Raw genomic sequence first — 25704 nt, forward strand, 5'->3', positions numbered from 1 at the left:
TAGGAGATGTCAATGCGAAGATAGGACGAGAGGATATTTTCAAACCTATTATAGAGAAGAAAAGTCTGCATAAGGAAAGTAATGACAACGGTGTTAGACTCGTGAACTTTGTAACATCCAAAAACCTAACCGTAAGGAGTACAAAATTCTCACATCGCGACGTTCATAAATATACTTTGTCCTTCTAGATGCAAAAACACATAATCAAATTGATCACGTTTTAGTAAACAGAAGAAGGCAGTCGAGCATATGATCTTTAGTCGTTCAGAGGACTAGAGTGTGACGCTGATCACTATCTGGTAGCAGCGATAATAAGAGAGATTATCGTTAAATGAAGGAAATATCCAACATCTGAAAACGGAGAAATTTAATTTAAAGGAATTAGAGAACCAAGCGAAAGGGAAATACCATATTGAAATGTCGAATAGATTCTCGGTTTTAGAACATTCAGAGTTCACTAGTGTTGAAGATATTTAGGCTGAAATTAGCGATAACATTAAAATTGCAGCAACACAAAAATTGGGGCACGCGGAAATACATAGCAACAAACCATCGTTTGACCAATAATCCACTAAACTAGCAGAGAAGAAAAAACAGGCGAAACTGCTTTGATACAAAATCCGAATCAAATAACTGCATAAAATTTCGTTGAGATCAGGGGCGAAACTTTCATAGATTTTAGAACAAAGAAACGCGATTTTTCGAAAGCTAAAATTAATGAACTTGAAGAGAATAGTGAAACTAAAAGCATTTGGACATGTATAAGGACATCAACGAATGTAAGAAAGGCTATCAACCTTGCGCTTATATATTCAAGAAAGCCGACGAAACAATTGTCACAGTTATAGATAGCATTGGGATTTGCTTAACACGCAGCCAAGAACTAAATGCTACTGGAGAACGGCAAATACACAAAGCACAACCATATATTCCAGAGCCTAACTGAACACAAGAAGAAACCGCTACAAAGAAACTAAAGAAATACAAATCTCCAGGTGTAGACGAAATTCCGGCTGACTTAATTTTAGCTAATGGGGAGAAATTGTGGAACAAGATATGCAAACTTATTCTCTTCACCTGCTACAAGAAGGAATTGCCAGAAGAGTGGAAAGAATCAATCATTGTTCCATTTCTCAAGAAATGCGATAAAAGTTATTCTAATACCTATCGAGGCATTTTTCTTCTGTCAATATCCTATAAAATCTTTTCAAATATTCTATTAGCAAGATTGACCTCATACGCAGATGAAATTACTAGAGATTATCAGATCGGATTTAGACGAAATCGAACAACTATCGACAAGATATTTACCATTTTACAAGTACTAGAAAAGAAATGGGAATTCAATACCCTCGTACTTCAATTATTTATTGATTTCTAGAAAGGTCTACGACTTGATTAAGAGGGAAATATTTTACAACATTCTTACAGAATTTGGAATATCGGAAAAGTTAGTTAGATTAATTAAGATATGTTTATATGAATTCGAAAGTAAAGTCCGAGTAGGAATTCTCGTTCATGAGCTTTAACGTGGAGAATGACCTGAAAAAGGGAGATGCGTTGTCAACACTATTAATCAACTTTGTTCTGGAGTACGCTGTAAGGAAAATCAAAGACAGTAACTAGGTCCTAGAGCTGAATGATATTCACCAGGATGTGGCGTATGCTGTTGATATAAATCTGATAGAGTATGATATGAAGAGAATAGAAAGCTAGAGCAACGCACATTATGCTTTATTTTTTGTTTAATTATGCGTTATTTTTTCCAAATTATGCTTTATTATGCTTTATTGTTAACTTCAATCATTGTTTTACATTAATCGTGTATAATGTATAATATTTACTATATATGAAATATTCTAAATGTCTTGATCTATTTATTAATATTTTATGCAACCAGTTTCTTTCATATTTAATGAACTTTCTACTTAATGCACTATAAGGAGATATGCTTTACTCGAGTCAGTTTTTTTTATCGCTTGTGTGTGCCTTAGAAGTGCATATACACAGAAAGGCCAGGACTTCCTTTATAAATCCCCTGTAAGGGAGGAAACAGAAACAGAAAAATAACTTGTGTAAATAATACAAGAAGATTTCACTAGGTTTGAGAAATACGATACCAAGTTAGAAGAAATATTACATGATAGAGTCTACGCAATAAGATTAACAGAATAAGGTAAACCATTGATGAAATAGTTCGCTATAAAATAGTTGTGGATATTATATTTAAGAAGTGTATCTTCGCAAGGAAGATGAATAATAAAGACATCATAGCAGTTAATGTGTTGGTACTCTCGGATAAGTTCTAGTTACGGAGGCAGACACGTAGCCAGGATTTCGTAATGGGGGAGGGGGGTCTGTGACATGACATACTGTGTTATCACATTGTAAATTCTAAATTATTTTGTTGTCAACCTATATTGGTTTGTTAGGACAATAAAATGAGGATATATTAGTAAGAATTGTAATAAGAAACTATGAAGAAATCTGGAGTAAAAAAAGTATTGAAAATTATTTTTACAATATCCATATTCTTTCCTCTGTTCATTCAAATATAACAGTTAACCTTTAATTATGACCTCAACTATTATATAAAGTATATCCACTATTATAAAAAGTACATATCCAATAATGTCTTGCAAAATATTTTACAATATCTGCGTTCCTTTTTCTGTTGAATCAAATGTTAACGTAACTTTCTTTCCACATATCTTTTTATTATTCCGTCAATTGCTGTCTGTCCCAGATAACAAGTTAAAGGAGCAGTAGAAAACTTTCTGAAATAACATGTTTGATATTGCAGAAAAGCGACGACGAAAAAAATATATGATAAAAAAATGTTTTCACTATTACAGTACGACATTATGTTTTCGAAAGCTTGAAATTTTCCTGCCTAGTAGCAAAAATTCTGAGAATTCCGTAACTTCAGTAATTTCAAATTCCCTGACTTTTCCAGGAAATCCCGCTCATTTGCCACAATGTATTGCAAGTAATTCGACTAATGCGTTCCTCTTAAGGGGGAGTTCAGAGGAAAGAATGAGGAAAACAGATGCCGACAACGCTGTGCTCAAGTTTAGTATCATTGGCTACTGCTTATTTAATTTGTCATTTGGAGCAAACAGTAAAATGCACGTCAATAACTTTCTCATTTTGTCTAACAAATATTTACAAAAGCAATCTTCTTTTCTCTCTTCGTGCCATTACATTTGGCTGGTTCGGCTAAGTCGACTTTTTTTTTCAAAATGGAGATTTTACAGGTATAAACTTCTTTTGGTGAGTTCTACATTGTGTAGAAGCGGCTAAGTCGAATTCATAAAATTGAGGAAGTTAGAGCATTTTGTTATGTCAAAATTAGGGATGGCCACGAAGTTCCGGTTCCGGCGGAACCGCTTCCGCGAGGAACCGGTTCTCGGAGATCCGGTTTTCAGAACCGGTTCTAGAACCGGTTCCGGACCTGGATCCGAAAACCCGGTTCCAGAACCGGATCTTAGGAACCGGTTCCAGACCTGGATCCGAAAACCCGGTTCCAGAACCGGATCTTAAGAACCGGTTCCAGATCTGGATCTGAAAACCCGGTTCCAGAACCGGATCTTAGGAACCGGTTCCAGATCTGGATCTGAAAACCCGGTTCCAGAACCGGATCTTAGGAACCGGTTCCAGACCTTGATCTGAAAGCCCCCAAACACCCGTAAAGGAAGCACAAAGTTCACCTTCAAAAATAATGCAAAGAGGACCATGCACTTGTGCCTTCCCCGCCCAGACCCGCTTGTGCCCCCCAAAAAAATTTTGGTCCACCAGTGGGTGTTTAGCCAAATGAGTTGGCCAGTTTGCCTGTTTAGCCAATGAGTTTGCCTGTCGCTTCCACCATTTCATCTAGCACACTGTTCACAGCTTGCCAGCAGCGCGCGTTTAGCGTAGGGATGGTAACAAAGTTTCGGTTCCAGCGAAACCGGTTCCGCGAGGAACCGGTTCTGTTTTCAGAACCGGTTCCAGACCTGGATCCGAAGAACCGGTTCCAGACCTGGATCCGAAGAACCGGTTCCAGACCTGGATCCGAAGAACCGGTTCTAGACCTGGATCCGAAGAACCGGTTCTAGACCTGGATCCGAAAAACCGGTTCCAGACCTGGATCCGAAAAACCGGTTCCGGAACCGGATCTTCAAGAACCGGATCCATTCAGACCCGAAAACCGGTTCCACCAGGAACCGGTTCTGGCCATCTCTAGTCAAAATTAGCCAGGTAACTGCTGTAAAATTTGCCTGTAATAATTTACTTTTCCCGACTTGGCCGGTTATTCACTGGAACCAGCCATTTAACCTTGTGAGGTGTGAAAGTCAGGGGTAGTTTCCTCCACACATAGCTCCTCATAGCAAACAGTAACCAAGTTATTGCTGTAGCTTTTTAATTTTTAACGCTGATTCTTCTTTTTCTCGTTTCTTTTTGTTTCATTCTTCCTTAATGTTTTCATTTCTCATTTCGAACGGGGTTCGGAACCCCCCTTGGCTACGTGCCTGCAGGGAAGGGGGCAGATTTTTTCCCTGAAATTCACATCTTTTTGCAACTATAGCCTAATTTTATTAGGTAGGTTATATTACGTTCTATTTACCTTCATGGTTTGTATAGATCGGTATTGGCATTCAGATAGGCGTGCACTATCTTTTTTTTTGTTTCACTGTTTTTCTCCATTACACACACTATATTTCCGTTCCATTTACTTCACATACTACTAACACATTAACTACACTTGAGTACCAAGAGCCCTGCGAACTCTTTTTTTTTTACGTACTTTTGGTCTCCGCAATTAGAATTAACCCGTAATTTCGACACGACTATTAGACTATCTTAAATATGTAGATATATACAACTATACTTATAAAAATATAATAACATTAGCTTCTTTCCTGGAAATTTTCAGTTTCGTTTCTAAAGTTTTCTGCTACCAGAAAAATCCCTTCAAAGATTGATTACTAGGATGTTTTCAATCGATCTTCATTTTGGTTCTTTGCTTACACTCCCACACAAACACCCAGCGGCGCAAATCTGTCTTCATCATTCGGAGAGACGGATAAGATCGTTCTCATTTTTTTTTTCTAGCGATGTTCAAAATATTTATGAAGTTGAAAAACAATGCTGTGGAGGATCAGGAGAGCAGAGTTATCTTCAGCGTTTGAAGGTGGGCAGATTCTGGCGGGACAAAAATTTCATCTCATTTCCTTTGTGATAATCGGACACAAATCATCACATTTCTCTTCCTCCAAAGAAACACATTTCAAATCATATTATTGTGGGAACAGTCCCCCCAGTTTCAAGATTGGAGGATACATGTCCCCCTCATCCCCCCAGGATTTGCGCCAGTACAAACAACCCCATATATATACCGAATATGACCGAATACTAGTATGACTGAATTTTTACTTGTTCTGGCGCAAATGTGTACATACCGGAATTGATCCTTTCAGAGTCAGACTTGCTACACCATTCATTAAAATCTTACGGATTAACATTTAGCATTTATGGCGAGTAGCTTTTTGTTTACAGAAAGCTTTAGGTGTTTAACAATGATGGGGACAACCATAACTTCTTCCTTGTCTAAATTGAAATTGAAATTTTATTTATTTCCCCTGACAGACGTATATAGCCGACCTCTTCCTTTGCATTAAATTTTTTTAGTTTTTAAGTTATTATGGAGTATATCTTAATTTCATTTTGCTGCTTACTTTGCAGGAAAGTGCGAAAGTAGAAGACGATCTATACCTTTTGATATATTTAACATTAAGACTGAGGACATAAACAAGTTAATTGATAAGTGTAAAAAAGACCATGGCGAAGAACAAGCGAACAAGGCAAGGGTAAGTGAAACCCATCTATCTAAATTTGACATATCTAAACTTAATGTTCGGAAGTTGGATTTCACCATGTTCATATTTTACTGATATGCCTAGTCAAGAAACATGGAAGATTTTTGTGTCAAAATACCAGAATTTACAATATGAGGTTTGTCTAATGTTGTGAAGGGCTGAAAAAAAGCCGGGAATTTTGGGTAAAAAACATTTTTTTTTACCGTTTTCTCCCGAGCTTGGAAGATGACGGAAAACTTGGAAAAATTGAAATTTTCGAGTATTTTACTACATTATGCTTTTAAAATGAAAACTATTTTATATTTACTAGTTTAGAGTTTAGATAATTAAATACTTATGTTCCTTGTATTCATCATCATAGGTATTCTGCCCTTACTGACAGGTCATTTGCAGCAGCTGAGAAGCTTCCATGCTCCACGGTTCTCCGCTAACCTCTTTGTCTTCACGTATGATCTTTGTTTTTATATCATCCATTAATTGTCTCCTTCGCCTCCTTCCTCTCTTTCCCGCCAATATACTCTCTAGGACGTCCCTCATGATACAATCTCTTCTTAGGTAATGCCCCAACCAGTTTCTCTTCCTCTTCCTAATAATATCTAAAAGTGTTCTTTTCTCCCCCCACCATTTCTAACACCCACTCATTCGTTTTCTGTTCGACCCAACTAACTCTTTCCATTCTTCTTCACATTCACATTTCTAAGGTTAGCAGTCGTTTTTCATCACTTTTACGTAATGTCCTCGTCAGTGGCGTCATTTCAGACTTTGCCTGAGGGGGGGGGGGGCAAGAGCACCACCGACATAAGACTTTCATGTTTTGTACTAGTATATTAGTATACAATTGATTAAAGTATATGTGTTCCTCAAACTCTTGGGGGGGGGGGCAATTGCCCCCTCCTGCCCCCCTAAATGACGCCCCTGGTCCACGTTTCTGCTCCATACAATACAACACTCCACACAAAGAATTTTATGAGCCCTTTTTCTCAACTTTCTACTCAAGGTGCCACAAAACAGACTTTTCTTCTCACTGTAAAAAACACTAGAGAAACACAAGTATGACAAATATAGAGGATATCGGGAGAAAACAAACAAAAAAAAAAAAAAATCATAAAATTAACTTATTAAGAAAATTGAGTTTTAATTCCTTAACAGCATAAAGGACCGCCAAATATGTAATATTGTTTACTGTGGTCATTTATTACTTTTAACACTTCATTCTTCGATACTTTGGTACTCCCTATTTTTCCCGATAGAATGAACCATAAGTTACAGCACAAAATCGATAGAAGTGGGTCTGTTTCCTCCCGACACCCTTAACAGTGAATTTTTCGTACATTGTCAAATTTTCATGAGAGTGCTTTTTCTCTCCCAAATATATTTATGAGGAAAGAAGAGGAGGAGGAAAGTGCTAGAATTGTTGCTGACCGAACTAGAGCACTAAAACATTATTAAACGTGCTAGATATGGCCACACTGGGTAGAATATTTCTGTAATGGCGTCTGTGGCAGTGTTGCCAATTTGGGAGAAAAGTCGCTAAATCTAGGGAATTCGCATTCCAGGATAGCGACAAAAAATAATTTTTCCGATTAGCGACTTTTTTTGGTGATTTTGGAATGACGATTTGGCGACTTATTTACAAATCTAGTGACTTTTGTACTGCGGATAACTCATCATAAAATAAGTACTATTAGCTCGAATCAGTTCAGATATATGTTTATTTCCTTTTGCTTATTTGAATCAGTGCAGATGTTGACGAGCTGGGAAAGTACATAACATTTATCTCTATATTCCGTCTTTGATTGCTGTTATCTCTTACCTTCTAACGGGGACCAACTCCAGCTTTCAATGTCCTTTAGTTTACAAAGCTTCCGTTTAGAAGCACAAATATTTCATTAACGATAGCAAACAGATTATCTGTAGAAGCATGAGTAGAAGTGAAGTAAGATTTTTCCTAGACCTTGAATTTTGTTTTTTTTTCTAAACTTATTTTCGATTTCGTTGAAGCAAAATTGATCATAAAGTTACATATAAAAGAGGCAAAACTTCACGAAAATTTTAGCGACTTTTCACCCAAAATTGGAGTCATTTCATCTTCTATTTGGCGACTTTTTGTATCAACTTGTTGGCAATACTGGTCTGTGGCTTGCCAACACATGTAGATACAGAGGGCACCTGCGTGGATGCTGACCACAGTAATGCAGCGGCCGGATTTTAAAACGGCATTTACTTAAAAAAAAAGCACGCCTTAGTTTAGAAAGGATTTTAAAAAAGTGACAATAGGGATGATTATAAATAATCTGTTTTTATTTTCACTTACAGAAGAAGTTCTATGAGGTTCAGAAGTGTGGAATGTCTTTTACGCGTGCAAACAGGAAGGGCAATGTGAAAAGTAACAATTCAAGTATTACACCTGCATATAAAAATATGGATTTTCTATTACCGGTTATGTGCATGTAAGTTACTTTATGTAGAACATCCTATTGGGTACAACAAGATCATTATTTATAACATTTATTTGGTACTCACCTGTGATCCAATACTTTTTCATCGATATATTGTATTTTAAGAAAGAAAACTTTTCACGTCTTTTCCTTTTATCATAAGTTGACAGTAACTCAAATAGAAATACTATGTAGATAAGACAATTCAGTCTTTGAATTTCACAAATTGAAGAACGTGATATACACATTTCTGAAATAACATTTAAATATTGAACTGTTATTTGACTTTTACTTAAGTTAATAGCTGGGTAAAAGTGCGATTGGCCCGGTTAATTCTATTCAGAGCCGTAGCTAGTGATTTCGGCGCCTTGGCCGAAGTAGAATTCAGCGCCCCCTACACTCACCTTACCAAGCGTTTCCCTTTTTTTTTTTAAACATATAAGACAAGCAGCTTTTGTTGTTATGCGAAGGTGAATTTTTATCAAGCTGTTTGGACAGACCATTTCAACAGTCAAAAGCCATCATTATGTATTCTTCTACAAATAAGAGCTGCTTTCAAGAGGCTTAATTTGGACTTTTTTGTTAAATTTAACTAAAGTATCTTTGGTTGTATACAAATAAACTTGGAGAAGAGTTATGGAAATTTACAGCTATTTGTACTATTAATAAGAAATGTAATTCCAATACATTAGAAGGTATGCGCTTTTAAAATGTTTCCAATAACACAATAATTGTAAACTTTTGTAATTTTATTCTATATGTAACCATATAAATAACATTTTAATTTCAATTTTTTCACGGGAAAAATATTTTGTGAAATATAACGCAAATTCAGGAAGGAGCCTTCTTTTTTGGGAATTTCTCAATATTCAGCGATGGAGATGAAGAACATATTTAATGTTTGTATTTAAAATACAAGATATGTTTTTTCTACAACATATGATATGATTGAAATTACAGTAATTACTTAATTTCTTAATGAATGAAAGTTCGGAATTTAAGGTTACTTATTATTAATTAACATATTAAAATTCATAACACACATATACTGTATATATAATGTACATCATAAAACTAGACACGTATGTATAAAAAATATCCTGGCAGTAAAAGTAGTTGATGCAGAAATCATCCCAATAAATTCCTTCAATTTGGAAGTATTTCATATGTCAATGGAATAAAAAAAAATCACTAGTAGTGATCAGTCTTTGAGAAAACGAAATTTATTGGGTTAATTTCTTACCTTTTAAGCCCCTATCCTGCAACTGCTTCAAGTTCGAAAATGATGTTATGCCCCTTTTCTTACAATCATTTTCAATATTCCCGCGCAAACAGCAGCTTGCGTGTGCTTGCATGTCTCTACACTCCTATCATTTTCATACCTTCATTCTCACCGTCGCGTCGCGTTAATCCGAAGAGGTAGAAAAGCGTGATTATGCAAACTCAACACCACCAAAAGCCGAACATTTATTTCAGACTTCGACTGTTTCTGATTTAAAAAACGCTCATGCATACACTATAAGTCATCGCTCGGCACTTTGTCATTAATAAATCATATAGTATTCTTTAAGTAATAAGTAAAACCTTGCTGTGACTTATTGAAACGTTTAGATTGCGAGCGGAGCGTTCAAGAAATTTTTTAATAAATCTATTTCTTTACAAACTGACAAAAATGTTGATGTAACAGGATGCCAATATCTTTTAGGGGCGAGGCCTAGTTTACTCATTTCCAACACTTTTCTTTCTCTTCGTTCATTCGGCGTCCCCTTGCTATCAGCGCCCGGGATGACCACACTCCTCGCTACAGCTCTTATTCTATTGAAAGTTATACTGATGTCAAGCGGTTTTAGCGAAAGATGTGCTTGTTTCAGACCAGAGTATTTCTTAATTTACATAGCCAATTCCGTGTATATGTGCCTAAATTGTACTTACCCAATAATTACGAAAATCCATGGTCCGGCAGTACTCGATGTGTCTCTCCAAGTTTCGAACGATAGCCTCGACGCATAGTTATCATCGAAGAAAACTGTGTCGGAGAAATACAAGAAATATCTCGTCCCCTTGCTTTCTCACAACTTTCCAGAATTCACTCACAGTTGTCACAATTCTCTTGTCTAAAGCTCTTTTAATTAGCCCAAATCCACAAAAGTCCATTGAAGTTGCTTTTGAAGTCTTCACTTTCTGTATTGCAACAGTCTCATTCGTATCCGGTAAAATGTGTTTCGATATTGAGGTAAGTGATGATAATTTCACAAAACATAAAATATTTGTTGACCTCAAAGTCAGACAACTCTAAAGCCACAAAAATATTTCCTAATCAATTGTCTGTTGTCTAAATATCACTAGCTTCTTGTTATAATTTGTAAGATTTATTCCAAGTTAATCAGTATGTTGCAAATTTCTTACACTTTATTTTTTATTATACATATTTTACCTCGTACATTTTGTCTCGTCTCGAAATTCGAGGCAGGAATATATTTTAGAGTCGAGACACGAGTCCAGACATCATTTTCTCGAGACTAATTAAGACAATCTTAAATCTCGACTCGAGTCGCCTCATGTGCATCCCTAGAAGGAGGATCGTTATGGAAAAAATAAGTAGTTACTAAATGATATCATTAGTAATATATAACAATTATAATACTAGCTATTTTATATCTTATATGGCTTCTGTATGGATTCTGGATAGCCATATTTTGAAATAAAGAAGGTTGATAAGTTTATATCCGAGAGACTTGACGGTACTATTACCTCTTGTGTGGTAGTACTAAAAACACAAACTGGCGTCGTTATCATTATGGTGTCTAAGCTTGAAAGTATAGGAGTGTCAAGTCGGTGCTAGTGAAATGCCGTCGTAGTGAACCGCTACATAATGGGTCTTTTCCGTGCACAATTTCCCTTCAACTGAATGCTCAAACAGTGTCAGGAAAATAGTTCATTATCAGGTGGCTATAGCTGATGGAGCAAGATACATGGACAAGAAATATAAAATGGATACTATAAACTAAAACTGGACAACAAGAGTGTTCCAGTCGAGATTATCAGGGGAGATATTATCTTTTCCGTGGACTTCGTTCATTTTTAGACCAGGAGAACCCACCCAGACGTGACATTGCCCAGATATTATGTCTTGCGCAGTCTACTTTCAGCTACATCATTTGTCGCTACCTCTGCCTGCTCTGCTTGGATAATGGGCGGGCTATTATCCTCTTTTGTTTAATACTTACGTTACCTTACTGTCTCCCAAGTGTTATTTCAACCAACATCAGCAACACGTTATCCCCCAAGGAAACACATGCTTTACGTTCAAATAACAGAAATGCCTGTAATTTGTTAGAAAATTTTAGTTTACGAAGATACCATCGCTAACGCACTTCTTCCTATGGATGCATACGCAATATTGCGCGAAATCACCACAGTTAGCCTGACCAAAAAGGGAATAAATACAACTCATGCTTGTAGTGGTCACCTAGCACGGGTTTATGCATGCTTTTCAGATGAACAATTCAGTTAATGCAAATCAATTTGCAAGCATATAATCAATCTGTATACAATTATTTCACATAAGACAAGGAAATTCCATTCCAAAATACATTACGGTATAGATATTTTAAAGCTAGAAATGTCATATGAAAAGAAGTTTATAATGTATTTCACATATCTGAACCTGTACGAAAGTTTTCCTTATATAGAAATTAAGACATTTTTTAAACATAGATGTATTTGCATGATTAATGTTTCAAAGTAAGGTAATGTATAGTCAAGAACTTCCTGATAATGAGATTCGTAAGAAATCTTTTTGTTGCAACTATCGTCTCTCTGACTGACTTCTTTTTGTTTGGCATTCTTCTTCAGAATAATTGAGATGTCTTGGATTTCAAGGGGAACGTGCTACTAATATGAACTTACAGACAAGAACACAAAGAATATGACAGATTGTTTAGTATTACGATTATCTGTGTGGATATCCAATAAGAATATGTTTACTATGCATAACTTCGAGAGTTTTGATAACTTCAAAATACAGAGACATGTTTGGAAGATGTATTCAGTGTAAAATACCAGAACATCAAGTATTTTCAAAGGAACATAATGTAACCGCACAACAGTAAAATTATTGCTTTGAAATATTTTCTATTATACTATGGACCAACGAACCATAAAACCTTCCTGAAGGATTTCTCGGTACTGGGAATTTGTCATAATATAACGAATGAGAAAAGCAACTAGAATAATTTATATAACTTCTTTTCAGTAGAAAAATAAAACGGAGCATTGATACAAAGCCATACTTGTACTTCCATGAAAATTGATGATTATGAAAATTTTAAAATACATTTTTCTCTACAGATACTCAATGAATCAAGATGAAATTTTCAGTTAAAGTTGCAATAAATATTGCTTTGCATATATGTAGGACAAGAGAGACGCGTCCGGTAATTGAACCCTTGACCTATATTTATCTGTCACTGTGAGCTGAGGATCTGTACTCGAAAACTGCTCTAAAAAGGCTCTCTTGAGAGCTATCCAATTTAAGGTGTAATGAGAATCTTTAAAATTAAACCAGTATAGCGCCGCGTTTGACAAACAAAGGGGAAAATCTGCACCTTCTTTTGATCTGACCAATTGGACAAGTCACCCAAACATTCAGATGACTGTAAGATTTTTTCAGCAGATTCTCCTGGAAGGCCTGAGAAAATTTCTAATGCCAGGAGAAACAGTTATAGGTTGATTGGCCATTGCGGTGTTTCTAGTCCGTGGGATTATACAAACAAGACAAATACTTGAGAGAACACTATACACTCTGTTATGATAGGAAATAAATAACTAAATATCTACAGAGTGCTAATATTATTAACCAAATGTAGCTATAAGTTACGCAAAGAGAACAAAACTCAAGTTCATTTTTTTGTGCAATTTGCCTAATATTAAGGAACCATGTTTCGTAACTTTAAATAAAGAGCTTTATTTACTAATATGAATAAATGAATGAAGGATATTGTTTATATTCAGATGTGAATATCGTTATTCTTGAGTGAGACAATTCTCAATAATATGCGTAGTTCATCAGAATAACTGAGCAATTGAAATGGGTTAAGTATCCTCGGTAGAAAGAAACTAATTTAAATGCATCTTAATTATTATTAATACAGGTTACTTTGAATTGAAAAGGAAGTTATAAATTTAGTAAAGTACAGTAATTATGAATTTAAACAAATTCAAGCCTGTATGGGAGGAAGATCTCCATGCACTGAACTTCTTGTATGTTGCCTCTTAGCATAATTAATTCAAAGGTTACTTACAGGATAGATGGTTTAAACTAGCTGAAGCCCATTCTAACAAGATTACAATCTCATGGTCGACTAACTTTACAATGCAGAGAGAATTGACTTTAACGACGCTATTGACAATTTTGCCCGTTCTGACCATTTGCTTATTTATTGTTTAGTTAATATCACTGGTGGCTTGTGCTTTGAATTTCAGGTGGTGCACAATATATGAGCTCGTTTTTCATTATTATTAATATTATTATAAATAATACTAAACACTATTAATAATATAAATAATAATAATAGTATAAACAATAATATCTATTTCTTCATGACATACTTCTATCATGCAATGGAGAAACTCATTTTGTATGATTTTTGACGTACCGTTAAAAATTGTTGTGCTTTCTAAACGACTCTTGAGAGCACTGTCAAGTTCAGCAGTGAAATTAATTAACCCACATAATACGCCTAGATTTGAAGAAGAGTCTATTTTGATCATGTCCTCTTGAAACCAGTTCGAAGGCGCTTCAAAACCGAATGCAATTGATGATTATATTGAGCACGTACCTATTTTGCGTCACATTTTGATTGTTATTCTCAATGGATCTCCTATAACCAACATCTAGTTGAGCAGTAATATTCACATTTCCCAACACAGTGAGATTAATAACATATTTTATATGAGCTGACAAATTTTCATGTTTTTTGATTTGGTCGTGCAGATGCTGAATATCCACAACTCCATTTTTTACTCCATGTATCTTCCCCTGCCCCAAACAACAAACACTGAAAACAAAACAAAGCACTTTTAATTTCACATTCACATAACCACTTATGCTGTTCGTACAAGTTGAGATTAAGCTTCCTTGTAAATATTTGTTTCTAACTTCTAATTACTTGCGTTATATTGAGAGTCGGAATCGGCCCTCCGATGTTTTCCACAAGTAGCTTTGCTTCTAAAGTTCATTTTGAAAACGGTTCTTTCAACAGAGAACTTACAGAATTCATTGTCACTTCACGTATATCAAGGATACAAACGTAATTTTGCAGTTACAGCAACCATATTCCAATGCACAACAAAGACGAAACGCACGCACACCTAGTGATGGGCAAATTCCCGGGAAGATATTTTTCGGGAATATTCCCGGGAAATTCCCAAATGGTCACAAAGAAAATTGCATTCTATTACTATATTATGGTTTCAAAGTTAATTTTTTTTTTATCACAGTATATTATTACTGTTGTCTCCAAAAGATTCTTTAAAATGTATATTCTCAAGGGTATTATGCTATTTTATTAATATTTTATTAGAGAGTACGCATAAATGTATACAGCGTGATTCAAAGTGATATGAACGATATGGAAACGTTCTATAAGTGATAATACTCTATCAACAATGACATCTCTAAGGAAATACTTTCAATATTATCCTCAAGTTCTCTTTGGAATGAGCGTAGTAGTTTAAAATTTATCCGCTAGGTGGCAGAGTGATTAGTTCCAAGATGGCTGCCTGTTGTGCAGAGAGAGCATTTTTTTGTTTTACAGTTTCACATTTGTCGGTCTGTTGTTAGTGTTTAACGCGAGTTCCGCACAAAATTTCTTAAAGATCCACCATCAAAGAACTCCATACGTAAGTGGTATGACAAATTCAACAGAACGGGATGCATTTGTAAAGAAAAATCGCCCGGTAGGCCGTCAACTTCTGAGGCAGATGTCGAAAGGGTTCGAACCAGTTTTCAACGCAGCCCACAAAAATCAACAAGGAGAGTTAGCAAAGAGCTTCAAATGCCTCAAACAACTGTTTGGCGTGTAGTGCATATACATTTAAAGATGTATCCGTATCGAGTGCAGTTGTTACAACACTTAACATCTAATGATCACACGTGTAGCAAGACTTTTCGTGAGTGATTTTAAGAGTTGTGCCGTGTTGATGATTTTTTGGGCAAACTTAGTTTCAGTGATGAGGCTACGTTCCATGTGGCAGGAGGAGTGAATAAACAAAATGTTTGCGTTTTCTGAACTGAGAAGCCTCATCAAATCTGTGAAATTGTGCGTGATTCACCGAAGACGAATGTGTTTAGAGCAATTTCATCTTCAAAAGTTTATGGTCCGTAGTTCTTTGACGAAGGAACTGTGACTGGACAAACATTTCTACAAATGCTTACTAAGTGGCTTATTCAACATAACAGTGCAAACTTTATCTATCAATTGGATGGTGCTCCATGTCACTTTCATCACAATGTCAAAAATTTCCTCTTCAACTGACTGCCACACCGCTGGATTGGGCGGTCAAGTAAAAATGATCATCAGCTTCTACGTTGGCCACCAAGATCACCGGACTTAACCCCCTGCGATTTTTTCTGTGGGGACATCTAAAAGACATTGTCTACATACTCTCTCTACCCCAAGATGTGAATGAACTGAAATAGCGCATCACTACTGCAGTGTAAACTCTTGATGCGAACATGTTGAAACGGGTCTGAGTGGAATTGGAATAGCGAATAGATGTATGCAGGGTAACAAAGGGGGCCCACATAGAACATTTGTGATGTACTATCTTCATTTTTTTATCACAAAAACTTGAAGAGATTTTGCATTTAACTGTAAGATTTGAAGCTATTTGGATGATTAATAGAAAAGTTATAAGGAGATGTAATCGTTCCCATCATTTTGAATCACGCATTTTCTTACAATATGTTCTATGCAAGTAAATATGTGGAAAAGGTGGTATAATAAGCCCACATACTTTTACACCGCTAAACAGTGTAAATTTATAGGTAAATGGAGTTTCTAAAAACTTTGACTCCACTACTGATATTATAAACATAATAAATTTTTAAATGTTATAAGCAAATTAGATTGGGTAACTGCGAGAAGACACATGTCTCACCATTTTATCAACACTTCTGCGTACATATTTATGTTCACAATATGTGCAAGATACTGACTTATATTTATAATTTTGCACGTAACATCGCCAGCCGACCTTTCTTTCTACCTATTTCTCGAAATTTTATGCATTAATTCACATGTAAGAGAAGTCTGAGTACCTCTTCAGAAATTTGAGTCAGAGGCAGCAGATAGACCGACATCTCTTACTAACGGTGGTTCGGGGTGTATTAACACGTTCGCTGCGGCAGTGTAAAACTGAGTTTGGATCTCAGTGCTATACGAGTCACCGTGTGTCTCGTTAAAGGTTAGCGCGTAGATGCTAGTAATGTTAAAAATCTGTACAAACGAACATACCACAAACGCACAGAGGTAATGCAATGCATAGAATGGCATGGCAAAGAAATAAAATATCGCACGAGCCACTCGCATTGAACGAGTAACGCAATGAACGTGTTAATGATACTTCGCCTCTATTTCTATATAATTTTTACATTACAGTAGAGCGTCGATTATCCGAACGTCGGTCAACCGAACGACCGCTTAACCGAACTGTGTACTCGTTCGCACCTGTTACTCTCCCACCCTACCGTCCATCATCCCCCTCGCTCCCAAACCAATTTTCCCACAGTAGTCGCCGCACTGAGCCACCGCTGGCGGAACATTGCTTCTAATGGGGCCTTCATAAGGCGCTACTGACCGGCCAAGCCGCCAGTCGCTGTGTTTCCACAAACAGCACACTTCTGTCGGTTTGGCACTGGCTGTAGAAGTAGCGGCAGTATCAAAACTGTTCACAGCAACAGCTGCGCCAGCTTAGAGTTGAGGCGTGCCGCTCCGCGCATGGCAAATAAACATGTACAGTTCGATTATCCGAACAAACCAGTTTTCCGAACACCCATGTCCCCCAATTACTTCGGATAATCGACGCTCTACTGTACTTTAGAAACTGGTTCCTTATCATCATTTGTAAATTGGTAACTTGCTACTTTTTAATGCAAATGGAACTTAAAAAATCATGTTATTAGTTATATAAAGTACAGTCAACGAATTATTATTTTTTAACCTTAAAAATTATTTAAAACCTGGAAGTAAATCATAATAAATGAAAATAAAGTAATTAGTCATATGATTCTTATAATTTGAAAGATAAAGTAATGGAAATAAATTCCTTCCCGGGAATTAATATGACAGGGGAGAAAACCGGGAATATTAACATTTTTTCCCTTCTCACCGGGAATATTCCCACTGCCCATCAATACGCACACCAGCACACAACACTACAAAGTACGAACAGATTCGACAATTTGATCGTGAACATACTCCCGTTAGACTCTAATGCTAAAAAAAAATTAAAAAAAAAAATCGAAATAGTCTAACTGAAATACCTTTTAGTAAGAGGGATGCTAGCTCTTATTTAAGCAGCCAAAGGCGTGGGTGATAGTAGGCGGAAGAGGAAAGTGAAGAAAGACAAGGATTTCGTCCTGTATGTTCTCCTATATTCCCTTTGCGAAGATATTGGTCAGTCGAGTTGAGGACAGGGCTTGTAGTCTCCTCAAAATCTCACCCTTTCCCCATTAATGCTTTTTTTCTAAAAGCTACTCTTCAAGTCTCTCATTCACCCTTACACATATGAAAAGGGAAACATTCTCTCTATCTTGCCAAATTTCTACTCATTCAAACACGAGTGTATTAAATATTGACACCCTCAATTTGTCTTCACTCTTCTCTGGTTCGCCTTTACTGTCTCCATAGTTGCCTTGACCCTACTTGGTTGACAGAACCAATAGTTATGACCACTTGGCAATCTCGCATTTAGGCAAGGTGCAAGGTTTGTTTTTCCACTCTGTGTACAACTTGGAGGAGTGTACCATTCCCCTTTAGGCAAGAACCGGGTCAACCAATATTGCAGGGTGAAAGATGATGGAGAATTTCCAGTTTCAAAGCATTTTGTTTTGGAAAAGTTGTTTACGTTAGTAGACTTGCTTGCAAAACATCTGCAAACATATAAATCCTTGTGAGGCACTATAAAGATCCTCGCATCGCCGCACCTCGCAATCCCAGCAGTGGCTCAGCTGGGGAGTTTATCAAACTCCCAAACAAAAAGCAATTAGCCAGCCCCGTTTCAAACGAAATTGTTTAAGAAAAGATAATGTTGATAATAAAACGTAAAGTGATTTAGGACAAATGAAAATTAAAAGTATTGGAAGGAAGTTTGTATAAACATGTAAACATTAAGAGAAACCGCCACTGGTTTATAACCTTTTGTCTTGGCTTTTCACTTGTATGAGTTACTTGTTTATGTTTATATTTTTTGACATTGTCACTTTCATCTTTCTGATTTAACTTCCTTGAAAATAAACTTACTTATTTATGGAACTCAGCGTCTTTCTTTTATTTTTAATTACAAAAACGTTTTTAATATACATTGATGTGTTTTTGAAAATTACATTACAGTTGTTATCAAAATGTAATTATATTTCTGATTTACGTATTCCAGGAGTAAAGCTACAGTTGCAAAGTGTTTGAAGATACCAAGCCAAGCAATAGTCATGTGCACCTACCCTGGTCGCGAAGATTCAGGAATACTCGACACTTCTTCATCGGCGACTGTGGATTTCATTTGCTCCAATCAAGACGGTTAGTTGATTAATAAGTTAGAGTGTATGTAGGCAGCTCATTTAGGAAAAGGCTAGGAGCTGAAGCTTCATCTTAGTTTCTTATTATTATTATTAGACATCCAAAGTATGCTTTGTGTAAGCGTCATAATTCTTATATACAGGGTTTTCATAAAGTATGGACGGATTTAATTTGCTTATAATTTTCATAAAAAATGCTCATAATGAAATCAAATAAAGTGCAAACGGTAGCGGAAGGATTAAATTTTTACTTGGCAACACTGTTAGATAAGCGGCAACTCTGAACACGTTGAAAGAGGGAGAGGGAGGGCAAGGGTCAGTTTCTTGCCAAATTCCATCCATTCCGCCAAGATCACCCTACCTTACCCCCTGCGACTTCTGGCTTTGGGGTCATGTGAAAACGGAAGTTTATGCAAAGAAGCCAAGTGGTTTGGAGAACTTAATGGACAAAATCAGGGCGTCTGTGGCTGGCATTTCGGATTAAACACGGCGGAACGCTGTGAGTGGATTCCAGCGCCGCCTACGCGAATGCGTGGACGTAAATGGGGCCCAGTTGGAGGTGTGGCGGTGAATGAATTGAGCTGGTGCAGATTACAGGTAAAAATTTAATCCTTCCGCTACCGTTTGCACTTTATTTGATTTCAATATGAGCATTTTTATGTAAATTATAAGCTAATTAAATCCGTCCAGACTTTATGAAAACATTGTATAGAAAGGTTATGGCCGTCCGTCAGTTGAGATATCTGAGCAAAAACGATAAGAGATATATCGAGGAGCAGTCGATTCTTGTGCAATCGCTTCAGAGTCCAAACAGTGTGTCCCTTCTCCTCCGTTAACCCTCAAGTCGAAACGGCAGGGATAGAAATCAACCGTTACTTGTTTTACACCATAAATGCCAAGGAAGAAAAACGACAAAACATAGCGATTAAAAAGTTTTCATTGATATCGATTCAGTGTCCCAAGAAAAGATACCATCTTAGCCCGTGTTACTGTGCTAAAATCAGAAGTGGTAAGGTTTAGTGGTATTTACGGTTTCAACGTCGACCGCCATGGGAGCCTGAAGGGGAGGGCTCGTGAAAATGTAGTAAATTTCTTAAGATTTTCTTAATGCAAATAAAAAATACCAAACATAATATAGCAACCAGGGATTTGAGCCCCCCACCTAGAAATTTTTCTTCGGGCGCTCATGTCGATTGCCAATAGAACAAAAGCGGTTTTCTGTAATCGATTCTGCGTCTCTTGAAAACCTACAATTCTCTCCAGTATTAGTCTGCAATAAACAAAAATGATAAAAAAATTATGATACTAATACTGTACCTTCAGTTTCAATACTCATCTGCATAAAGAAAAAACGGTAGATGAAGAGTCCAATGGATAGATTCTATTTTCACTGTTAACTATCTATTTAAATTGTTAGTGAAAAATATAATCCATTTCCGACTTCAACATTTATCGCAATAGAACGAAAAGGGCAAAATAAAGCGAAAGAAATTTTTTTCCAGTTGATTCAGTGTCTTAAGAACATAATCCATCTTCTTCTGTTTTTCTCTATTATGACTGGAAGTCATAGAAATTTACTACTATTTCCAGTTTACTTTTTGATTTCCATAGAGCGAAAACGGTAACATCTATGGAGAAGGGTTCTTTCGGAATTAATTTAGCGTCCCAAGAAATACTTACATTGTACCTTTATCCCTGTATGTCAAGCAAAAGCAGTGGATATCTACGAATTCCAGGTTTAATGCAGAACACAACAATGCAAGTTCTCTGGTATGGAATTTGTACCATAAGAATGGGTTCCATCTTCTACGAGGGCGAGTCAAAAATTATCTACACTTTTGTCACAACTTTACTTACATTGTCTTCTGTCCTCGCATATTCTATTGTTATACTTTTGTGGTAATGCTTTGAAAGTCTGCCTTTTGTTGGTGATATATCATGACTGCTCCATTAGAAGTTTGCACCAAAGAGGAACAACGAGCAGTGATCCGATTCCTCTGGTCGGAGGGTGTCAAAGGGTCAGACATTCATCGCAGACTATCATCGTAATATGAGAGAAGCGCACTATCACGTAAAACTGTGTTTTTGTGGCTCGAGAAGTTTAAAAGTGGTCGACCAAGTGTAACGCATTAAGAGGGAGCAGGACGGCCATCAACCTCCACTACACATGACAACAATCAGCAAGGTCGAGAGATGGTTCTGGCGAATAGGCGAAATACTATCGATGAGGTAGCAGCTGCTTTGAACATCAGTCATGGCTCTGCCCATCAAGTCATCCACGACGAGCTCGGTTTTCATAAAGTCTGTGTACGGTGCAAAAATGGCTTCACGACTAACAGAGAACCTTTTATTTGGAAGGAATACGTAAGCTCGTTGACCGTTGGGCCAAGTGCATTAATAAGGAGAGAGATTACGTAGAAAAATTATGTGCATAATATAACCCTAGCTTCATGTAAATAAACTGTAGAATGAAAATTGTAGATAATTTTTGATTTGCCCTCGTACTTTATTCTATTGCAAGCAGAATACTCGTTCTTCTCGCGGGAAAAATACGTTTCATCTTGGAACATAAATGGCTGAATTTGGATTTAAACTGGTTCGGAAGAGTCACTGTTTGTCTCATCTACCCCGAAAACTATGAATTCTACACTAATATCGATCATTTCTATACCTTTGTCTTCTCCTTCGCTAAGTTGCGGGGTTGAATTTCAATTTAACTAACATAATAATTGTTACTGTTCATCTCAGCGACTCCGAAAACAATGGATTCGGCACTAATATGGGAAACCACTTCAGACCGGAACTTTCTTTCTCTCTCTCTCTCTCTCTCTCTCTCTCTTCTCTCTCTCTCTCTCTCTCTCTCTCTCTCTCTCTATATATATATATATATATATATATATATATATATATATATATATATATAGTAAGTTTGGGTGATTCCGGAAAGTCGCTGAATCCGGACTTCCTAAGCTTACGATAATACTGTTCTTCGCATGTGTAATGTGGAGACTTGTTGTGATGCCTATTTCAAGCACCATACCTTCCTACAGTTCAGTGCAGAGTGTTAAGTGCAAAGAGTGTTATACGTAGTTTGGACGATGGGGGGAAAGAAGAAGAGTCAGGAAAGTGAATGCACGTTTTTGGATCTGATGTAACTTTTTGTGGAATATGTTACGGTTTAACACAGAAGTGGTTATCAGTAAATGGTTAAGTAAGACATATACCAAAGCGAAGACTCTACTTTACTCGTTCCATATTTGAAGAATTCTATTACTTTGCGAGTGGTTTCTCAAGACGGGCGTGCACAAGTTTACAGTGCTCAAGACGGGCGAATCCGGACGTTTACGGAAGGGTGAATTCCTTCCTTCCTACACGTTTATTACGTTAAGCTTAATCCGGAAAATGTGGTTAATGAACTAAGAGGATTGAGAACACCCTCACCTTTCTCGCTTTTCAGGTTTATGAGTGTGAAATACTACGTGAGGTCTATTGCTTATATCTAGCGTCTATTCATTTTTGCCATACATGTACTCCAAGGAATCACCAGAAAAGCTATAAAATTATCTTAAGATCTACAAACACAACTAAATTACAAAATGCTAATCATAAGGTGCTAAAAATTTCTACACTGCTGAATGGCTACATCATCTGGTATATTAACATTTCATCCGCAACATGTTCGGGAACATGAATTTCTTTTGTCGAATGAACATGATCCGCCAGTAGCTGGTAACAATTCATCTTCTCTGTTATCAGACTCATTCTCAAACACGTCTCAATCGCCTTCAGAGTCCTCAGTTAAACAGTTCATATCTTTTCTTACTGTTTCTTCTTCCAAACCAGCATCCCAAAAGTCAGGTGTTGCTAAGAGATTAAATGTCACCAATTGCAGTTCGTTTCATACTGTCTCCTCAAATACAATCGAAGGTATTAATGAAAACAACTGTGGATTTTGTGGGAAGAATTATTATGCACCATCATCAAGCAAATACAGTTCCTGGGTGTCCTGTGCTGTGTGTAAGACATGGTTTCATGAAAGATGCGAGGGGAGTGATAAGAAACTGTATTTTATCTGCGGACTATTGTCTGAATTATGACTAGTGCTTCACGAAACTGACAGACGTCATTAACGCAAAAATAAATAAATAAATGCTAGTATCAGTGCATACATATTATACATTTTACTAATAATCTAGTTTTTACTAGCAAAGAATAGTAGTATAATATAGTTCTAATGGAAACAAATGTGATTGCTATGTTTAATGATTAAACACTATAGTGATAGTTACACTACTGTGCACTTAGCTTACAGTTTTACAGTAATTAGTATAGAAATTGTCATGTTAGTAATTTGTATGTATTTATCGTGTATTTGTATTTATATTCTGTCCTTATGTTAGAATGTTAGTGTAACAAGATAGTAAGCTAAAATACACCTATCATTCATACAGGGTGTAAAGAATGGTACTTTACAACGCTTGGGAGGTGATTCTTCAGATTAAAACAAGTAAAAATGTCTATGTAACACAATGTCCATCTCGGCCTCCTAACCGAGTTACGGACGTCCAAAAGGGTGGGAAAATGAACTTTGAAGGCTAATTCTGGCAAAACGATAAGAGATAGAAGGGTGGTGTTAGGCGGCCCACACAGACTCTCAACATGAACTATCCAAAGATACTAAGATTAGATGTGTCCAAGGCGAGCGCAAGGGACATACATCCTCTCACCTCACGTTGTCCTCATAACGTCCGCGGCACGCTTCGCACCCTTTGGGGAATCCCTTGCACTCGGGAAGTAGTAAAAGAAAGAAACATCAGAGCTCTCTGGATTGACCCACACTTACCCTATATATGTATATATGTACAGGCGTGGATCCAAGGGGGTTATAGGGGCTATAGCCCTCTCTTAACGCTGAGGTATACACTGGATAAAATGGGCTTCAATTATGTTTTACACTGGATAAAGCTGCAAACTATGGTCTAACCCCTCCCTCGATGAAATCCTGGATCCACCATTGTATATATATATATATATATATATATATATATATATATATATATATATATATATATATATATATATATATATCCCGCCTCCTATCCCCTCAAACTGAAATGACGAAAACCAGCAAAAGCCCGAACTTGATCGAGATTGGTCGGGTGGTTAAAGGGTTATTAAGCCACGAACCTAGTCACTTTCATTTTAATATATACTAGCTGAACCTGGGCTCTCTACATCATCATCATTTACATATGAACATGAATCTCCTTGTGATTCCTCACAACATCTGTACATGATATCCCTTTACAGACACAAGGGAAAGCGCCTTGATATAAATCGGCAAGGGGTACGGTGAAGGAGATATTTTTTCGATTGTTTTTTCAACATCTCGCACCATTTTTCAACATTCAGCCTACTTCCGATTGGAGTTTCTAATTAATGTATGATCAGTGTTTTCGTTCTTCTTGCATGCAGTATGTAATAAGTAAATACATTACATACACAATTAATTATAATGTCAGTGATATATAGTGTTCACTGGGCAAAACACTCCAAACAATAAAGATTTATCTTAGCCTGGAGAAATGGTTATTCTCACGTGGTCAATAAAAATAAAATACGGAGAGAGAAACGTCATATTAGGAGATCTTTGCAGTGTAAATCTGATACTTTGTTTCGTGGTCTATACTTTGATGCGCACAAAGATGATACCTTGGTAGTTGAAGAACGTGATTCTAAGTTATTTCGTAGACTTCAAAAAGAGGAGCACTACTCTATTATTCAAGAACCTGGGTTGACATATATTGGCCACGTTTCTCCATTATCGGGATATTCTACTGATATCGCTTTCAGCATAATTTCCTACTTGACGGAAGTTGACATTTCTTTGGACGAATTAGATGTTGTTGGCTGTGATGGTACTATTACCAATACAGGATGAAGGAATGGTGTAATTTGGCAAATTGAACTTCATATAGGTAGACATTTGCAGTGGGCTGTATGTCTTCTCCATTTTAATGAGTTGCCTCTCCGCCACTTATTTCAACACGTTGATGGGGAAACAACGGGTCCTAAAACCTTTAGTGGGCCGATCGGTCAACTGCTTAATGGCTGAGAAATATTACCTGCAGTTGAATTTGAAAGAGTTGACTGCATAATCCCTGAAGTAGACCGTCAAATTCTCAGCAAAGACCAGCAGTACTTTTGGATATTTCAAGATCAGTAAATGCAGGGGAATGTCCAAAAGATTTGTCCTATCGAGACCCTGGCCCTATGTCGCACTCAAGATGGCTGACAACCGCAAACAGAATTCTTAGGTTGTACATCAGTACTGAAAATCCCTCAGAAGAAGGTCTCAAAGAATTTTTACTTTTTGTATTGCGTTCGTACGTGCCTTTGTGGTTTAAAATCAAAACAAGCCATTCTTTTTCAGATGGCTCGAAACATCTTTTTGAAGCAATTGCTACAAGAATATAGCTCCCCGAAACTCTTCAGCAAGTGGTAGAGCCTGTAATTGAGAGAAACGCATTTTTTGCCCATACAGAAAACTTGCTCTTGGCTATGATAACGGACGAAAGGAAATATATTAGAGAACTTGTTCTTTGACGAA

The 25704-nt window shown here is 36.8% G+C and overlaps 1 protein-coding gene across 1 annotated transcript in view; it reads left to right on the forward strand.

Moving 5' to 3' along the window:
• Positions 1 to 25704, forward strand: part of LOC145685830 (uncharacterized) — an 85257-nt gene that overhangs the window by 25063 nt on the left and 34490 nt on the right. The window contains exons 2-4 of the mRNA XM_081758420.1: positions 5725 to 5849; positions 8175 to 8308; positions 18956 to 19095. Of these exons, the coding sequence (XP_081614546.1) occupies positions 5725 to 5849; positions 8175 to 8308; positions 18956 to 19095 (399 nt within the window). The remainder of the gene's footprint in view (positions 1 to 5724; positions 5850 to 8174; positions 8309 to 18955; positions 19096 to 25704) is intronic.

Source organism: Thermobia domestica, chromosome 5 (assembly GCF_964235325.1).
Source record: "Thermobia domestica chromosome 5, izTheDome1.hap1.1, whole genome shotgun sequence".
In the NCBI taxonomy this organism is placed as follows: domain Eukaryota; kingdom Metazoa; phylum Arthropoda; class Insecta; order Zygentoma; family Lepismatidae; genus Thermobia; species Thermobia domestica.